This window comes from Cornus florida, unplaced genomic scaffold (assembly GCF_030987335.1).
Source record: "Cornus florida cultivar Cherokee Brave unplaced genomic scaffold, ASM3098733v1 CherokeeBrave_3.0.0_Hap2_Chr07, whole genome shotgun sequence".
NCBI lineage: Eukaryota > Viridiplantae > Streptophyta > Magnoliopsida > Cornales > Cornaceae > Cornus > Cornus florida.
Window position 1 is genome coordinate 743,673 of NW_026775577.1, and position 7,511 is coordinate 751,183.

Sequence of the window (7,511 nt, forward strand, 5' to 3'; positions counted from 1 at the left end):
ATATACATCAGATTATTTATTAATACTAAAGTTACTATAATATTAATAAATTACTTTCCTTTTTATATATATGTATATACATATATATCTATATATATACATATACAACTATCCATGGATAATTATCCATACCCATCCAACCTCCTATCCAAGCAGTCCATGGGATCCAATTGGTTGGCCAATTACCACTAACCATAACCATAAAAGAAAAATAAAATAAAATAATAAAAGAAATGAAAACATTTAATTTACAATTAATTAACATTAATCAAATACATCATTTAAGCACACAATCTAATTAAACAAATAATACAAATAACACCTAGACAAAATACAAATAACACATAGATAAGTAACCAATTAATCAAGTAACACTTAATTCAATTAAACACATAAACAATTAGTCAAATAATCAATTAAACAATTAAAAAAAATATAATAAAAATAAATAAATAAATACCGAGACTATCCTTTTAAAATTAGGGGTATTACATCCACCCATTCCCAACAACTCTCTTCTTTCAGAAAAGATACCTATATTATTAGGACAAAAGAAGAAACGTTTTAAAAGCGTTGATAAACTTGTAAAACATATATTCTGAAATTGAAAACTAAACTTCAAAGTCTTGAATTCCCATTAATAAATTGTTCGAGCATCACATCAGAACAATATTATATATATGTGTGTGTGTGTGTGTGTGTGTGTGTAGAAACAAAAACAAAAAATCGATATGTAAAATATAAATAAATAAACGTAACCTATAGCTAAAAATGCCAATTAAAATTTTAGAAAAAGTAAGAGTGTGTTACTTGATGACTGAGGAGGCATATTTCTTGAACCTTGTTCTTGCTAAATGTTGAGGCCCAATGCTAACCCTAAAAATAAGAAAACACACAAGTTGTGAGGAAGAGGTTTTACGACCTCAATCATAACAATTAAAACACCACCATCTAAGCATTATCTGTATCATGCATCAACCCAACTGAACTATGCTTTCAGTCAAAATGTTGGACACCTATCCGTAGAGGGGTGTGATTACGGATAAGTGTAATTAGCACATATTATACTCAACTCTTATGTTAAGTTAATCCAATAACAAAGTATAATGCATTAATTTAGGAATAATCTTCAAAATTAACAAATCAATATCACGATATTCTGCGTTCTAATAACGAAAGAAATTCAAAAACCAAAATTTGAAAATAAAAATATGCAAAAAGATTGAATATATCCTTCGTGAATTGCACAGATTGTATTTCTATGTAAAACAAAACATTCAGGATTTCTCAATGGGGTGGGCTAAATCAAAATATATCAACCAAAATCAAATGTTATTTAATTCAATTTTAGTTAACTAACAATGTTTCTTTAGACAATTGACTGATTACGGCATATAGAAAATCCTATTTGGGTAATTACTAAAAAAAAATGTTACCAATTTATTTCTGAACAATTCACCATTCAGTACCCTATCTCTTCTTTTGACCAGTTTACTAATCCTATATTCCTATATGAGAATCTACTAGTGGAAGCAGAGTGTTAGGTAGTTCATGGCAAGCCCCTTCCAACACTATGGAATTCACTCAAAAGCATGCTTTTTGTAAGTATTTTAATTTTCAAGAAAACTTTAAAGGTTTACCCTATATTAGGTACTTTTTCTTGACAAAGTTCTTGTTATGATTTTTTTTTTTTTTTTTTGTAGTTCTGAAAAGATTTCTAGCTTGGCATGTTGATAAAAATTATTTCAAATTCAATCTCTACAGATTTCTAATCCATTTCAGATTCTTTTCTTTTCTTTTTTTTTTTTCATGCCCAGATTCAAATTTTCTTCTAGACATAATTGACAACAACCAAAAAAAAAAAAAAAAAAAAAGAAACAGAAGTTATAGAAATAAAAAAATATATTTGTTTTTCTGAAAAAAAAATTGTATATTATGGTGATTACCTCAAAATGCAACAAATTTTGTTACTTTATATTGTAATATATATATATATATATAGCTTGGCATGTTGATAAAAATTGTTTCAGATTCAATCTCTGCAGATTTCTAATCCAATTCAGATTCTTTTTTTGTTCTTTTTTAATGCCCAGATTCAAATTTTCTTGTCGAGATAATTGACAAAAAAAAAATAATAAATAAATAAATAATAAAACAGAAATAAATATATATATATATTTGTTTTGCTGAAATAAAATGTATATTACGGTGATTGCCTCAAAATGCAACAAATTTTGTTAGTTTATATTGTATATATATTTAAAAAAAGATTATAAAAAATTTCGCCAAATAGGATTTAGTTTGCAAAACAAGAGTTACAGACCTAGATTAGCTGATTTAGGAAAAAAAAAAAAAAAAATACCATACATACAAGTTAGCAGTTGCAGAGAGAGCGAAGGGGGCAAGCTTGAGAGTTGAGAGACAGCGCGCCAGCTACTGAAGTTTGCGAACGGCGAACCCGAATTGGAACAGCGGGCGATGGAAACTGAAAGATATGGGTTTTGATTTTTTGAACAATCTGAAATGATATGCTGATATGGGATTTGAACTTTTGATTCTTGCAGACAGATAGATTGATTGAAATATATGGGTTTTGAACTTTTGTTATTTTCTTAAAATGTCATTTAATTAGCAATAAATTATAATAAAGCGTTAAAAATAATATTAAAATGATTGAATTGAGAATATTAAAATGATTGAATTGTTGTGCTCAAGACTACCTCATCCTCACCTATCAAACCACTTTTCATCCATGGGCCTACAAATTTTGAGACTTTAGGCCATTGTCTTTGTCGCCTTGGGTCTGGAACGGCCTGGGTATATTTTGGCTTCGAGTCTTTTATTTTAGGCGGGCTTATTCTATTAATTTCTTATTTTATTTATTTATTATTATTTTTTTTTTGGCTGAACTAAAATTAGTATAATAAAAAAAATACTCCACATGCTCTCTTCAGATTTTTAAAAATAAAATTTAATGCTGGAGAGATAATGATGAATCACTTTTGAAAGAGACATAAAAGTTGTTGATATTTGCATACTAAAGTGACGAGATAAATGAGAGGAAAAAAAGCTGATGTAGAAGAGGAAAAAATGTGAAAATTAGTAAACTCATGCTACTCAAAAAAAAACCAAACTTATTAAAAATCAAAATGTTAACAGTATCGGATTGTATCTGAAATGCACAGAATCAATTACATTCGTGAATTTTTTTAATCTTGTACACATGATTCGAAATGCAGTAATATAAACTTTTGAATAATATAATCAAAATTTTCAGGATATAATAGCGTTGTCAGAAATTTTAGAGATAAATTTTTTAGGTCTTTTTTTCGAATCGCACTCCTAACTTAAATAATGTATGTGTTGTAAAGTCAATACACGTGCTATAAGGGAATAATATAATCGAATTAAAAATGAAATTTTAGTAAATTGTAAATGTAATTTATGGTCTATTTATAATAATTTTTAAACGTATTTTCAAATATATTTTTTATTAAATTAATCAACAATAATAAATAAGGCACCGATTTGAAAGGCAAAAGAAATATATATATATTTAGCATTCCTCATCTATTATGAATTAATCAATTTATTTTAAGCAATCTCCCCAAATATTGATTCAACATGCAAGTTTGCAATATTACTGTAGATTGGCCAAAAGCAATTAAAAAAAAAATATACACGTAGAGAGGTTTTTTCAATTTACCCCATCACTATCAGCTTTATATACCATCGACCACTTGAAATTGGCCAAAAGCAATAAAAATTTAAAATTCATTAAAAAAAACTGAGCTGTCAAGTCAAGTGTCTCTACGATAAAGTTTCAACGAGCTTTACCATTACCATCAGCTTTATATAAAGCTGTCAGAGGCAGTGACGCATCTCAACTCTTGACATTAGAGTGTCTCAACCACAGAATGCATATTTGCTGATGTTTTTTTTGGTACCATGACCAAGATCATATGGACTCCCGTGATCTAAGATCTGAACGGCATAGAAGATTCTAGATTATTGTCGGCTTTTGAAAATGTCAAAATATTGAAGCTGGATTCTTGGTGGCTGACTTCACTTGGGCCTAATTGGATGGGCCAATTTTATTATGTAGTAATAAATTTTTTTTGACCTGCGCTAAAGTTAGTATAGTAAATTTTTTTTTTTTTTTTTTTTTTTTTTTTTTTTAAAATTTTTGGAGTCGGCTCAAGCTCAGCCTTACATCTGCCCTGTGCAATAGAAAATCATGCAGATTTCATTAAATTGGAAGACAGATGCACAGGGGTTGTTAGCCATCGCATGCAGATCCTCCAGACAATCGTCGTGTTCTTGCCTATACTATTGCGATATGTAGCATACACCTCTCTCCCTTTTTTTTTTGTACTCTTTTTCTTTTATCAGTCTTTGCATCTTTATCTCTCCCACAACACACAAAATCAAAATTAGTCTGATGAAAAAGAAAGGTCAAAAAAAAGAAAGGTTTTGTTTGCTTGTGTTATGGTTTCTTTAAAATTATCAACTTTTAAAGATACGGAATTTTAATACAAGAAGAAAATGTGGATTCTACTCAATATTAAATAGAGAAGTAATCAATCAAACTCAATACATTCTTTGTTGCTGATTTATTAGATAGGAAACATTCTGAATAAAAATTTGCCCAGGACTAAACAAACCATGCATGATATGATATGATGGAGGAGGGCTCAACAAACACAGTAACTGCCGACTTCCTGATCGGATTCTTTAGGATGGGGCTGCTTGATACCACTTGAACATGAAGAAGAGGAAGAGGAAGCGGAAGGTTGAGGAAGCTCTGAGTTGTCTTCTTCGGATGTTAAATCCATAACACAAGGCCCACTCACCCACATTTCCTCACTATCACGATCACTGTCACTATCACTGTTTTTTCTCACGTATGACACAAACCACCCAAAATCATCTTTTGCTCTGGAATATTTCTACACACAAAAATTTCAGATTACAATTCATAGAAATTCTTCTTCAAATGAGTGTTGTTGGAGTGTTTGATTGTATACCTTGGTAGAATTGGGGATGCTGTCATCAGAGTGTACAAGGTGATACTCGTGCATGATCCAAGGAGTTGGTAAGTCTGTCTCTCTGTAGAAAACCAGCAATCTCTTCATTGCACGCACTTGTTTGCCTTTATGAACTACTTCAATATCTTCTTCTGTGCCGATGGCCTCCCAATAACCACCACATTCGCCACCACTGTTGCTGATTATGTTGAGTTTGTTAGCCTCAGAAGATCTGACAAAGAAATATCTTTTGTCCCTCCGATCACCTGTGAAAAGGGATTTTAATCATGGGATCTAAAACAAGACAGTCTGCAAAACATAATTCGTTTCAAACGAATTCTTTGTTTCACAGAAATCTCCACTGACTCGCTAGAATTCTTTGTTTTAAAAAGAAATTGATTTGCTAGAATTCTTTGTTTCAAAGAGAAATCTCCAGTAATTTGCTACAACTCTTTGTTTCAAAGAGTTCCAATTGTACTAACCCCATTCTCAGATTCCCATCCTAGGGAGAGAGATTCATATTTTAGGGAGACAATATCGGAAATCGTTTAAACTAGGAGTGCGTATTTGTGGGAAACTAAATCTGGCCCTTGGAATGTTACAGAATTGAATGAATTGAATTTATCTCATTGGACTTGCTTAGGGTCAAATTATCCGTCTCCCTTGCACGAAATGACTGTTTTACCCCAAGTATGACCTCACGGGCCCGGATTCATCTTCATTGTTCATTAATGATTCGGATACTTCTAGTTCAGGTCATTACATGCAACAAGATCGAGATGCAAGATGTTGGTGATTTCTTGAAGGAGAAGATTGTATATTTTGATGATGATGAAAGAGAAAGCAAGATTCAAGGATTTCTTTCAATAATGCAAACTCTGATTTTGCGGGGAACGAGAAAATGCTGAAAAAAAAAGTTGTGATTTTTTACTTTTAGGGTTGTGCAAAAATTAAATGCAATATTGGGCCATATTGCAGATTAACTATAATACTAATAGACTCATAAACTAGGAAAATTATTATTGTGAAGAAATACGAGAAAAATTAGAGGAAGACGAGAGGAAGACGAGAGAAAGACGAAGAGCTATTTTTTATCTAGATTTTGGTTATGATTCGAAAAGGGAAATCTCTGGTTCAAAAGGGAAAATCAAGTAGAAAATAGTTTTATATTATTTAATATAGGTATAAGTAAAAAATATAAAGATACAATATTACGTGGCATTGAGGTGGCATCATTAATTAACGTGGCATTAGGCAATTTTGCCATATCACCGCCAAAGAATGTCACATGTGATGTGTAAAAAAAAAAAATTTTTAAATCTCTAGCAATAAGTTAAGATACACTGTCATGTCACCAATATGTAAAATTATTATGTATTTTATATAGTCACATCAACATATTTCTTTTTTTCTCTATTTTTCTCATTCTATTAAGAGCATCTCCAACCGTGGTGTATACATTTTTGTGTAAATATGATGTGTCACCGTAGATTTGCACAAAAATTTTGTATTACCTATTTTTAGCTCCAACGGTTGTTTTATACTTTTTTATAAAAAAATATATCCTAATAATAACCAACTACCTTACATAACTTTTACAAACCTACTTGATTCATTGTACTTTTTCGTATTTAAGCCTCACATCCCAATCCTACTCAATTAAGAAAAAAATAATAATTTTCTCCTATATTTCACTTCCTCATCCCGTCAATAGCAAACATTTCCAGCAGCCACTAGAATTCTAACTTAATAACAAATAAAAAAATAAAATTCAAGTATGTAGAGACTACTTGATTAAAATATATCTATAATATTTGGTTAGTACATATTTATCTCATTATAATAGAATATAAAAGGATAAAAAATCTAAAAAAAAATTCAAGAAATGGCGATGATTGCAGAAGATAAGATCAAACGAAAGTGATGAATCAAAGTATGTTTATTAAAAAAATAAATAAATAAAAAATGGTCGAGCAGTTCTTACCTTACCACCAGTTGCATATTTTTCTCTATCGGGCTCTAGAAAAGTGGAAACAAAGAAGCATAAAGGAATGAGAGGAAAAAAAAAAAAAAAAAAAAACCGCAAGTGGGAAAGGGGTAGGGAGCTGCAAAAATGTATAATTTTTCTAAAATTGAATCAATTGATTGGTTGAGAGCTTAAAATGCCAAAAAAAGTTCAACGGAACTGTAGAGAAGCACTGGAACTTTTTGAATTTTATGCCATCAATTTAGTCATTGAATAAGATTTGATGTATTTATTGAAATTGAACTACTGAACTGTAGAGAAGCACTGGAACTTTTTGAATTTTATGCCATCAATTTAGTCATTGAATAAGATTTGATGTATTTATTGAAATTGAACTACTCAATTTCCGCCGATGATTTTTCTATAAAATAAAACTTCTCTCTTTCTTACCGTTCTTAATTTATGATGCAGGAGATGAAATGACTCAAATCTTCTGGACATAAATAAAAGACGGTAAT

The 7,511-nt window shown here is 30.3% G+C and overlaps 1 protein-coding gene across 1 annotated transcript; it reads right to left on the reverse strand.

Moving 5' to 3' along the window:
* Positions 1-3,943: 3,943 nt before the first annotated feature.
* On the reverse strand, positions 3,944-5,644 carry LOC132315623 (uncharacterized). The gene is made up of 2 exons (XM_059813962.1): positions 5,028-5,644; positions 3,944-4,949 (listed from the first exon to the last, which is right to left on the reverse strand). The coding sequence occupies exons 1-2, from the start codon at positions 5,133-5,135 to the stop codon at positions 4,695-4,697; spliced, it is 363 nt and encodes a 120-aa protein (XP_059669945.1). The 5' UTR covers positions 5,136-5,644; the 3' UTR covers positions 3,944-4,694.
* Between the last annotated feature and the right edge of the window lie 1,867 nt (positions 5,645-7,511).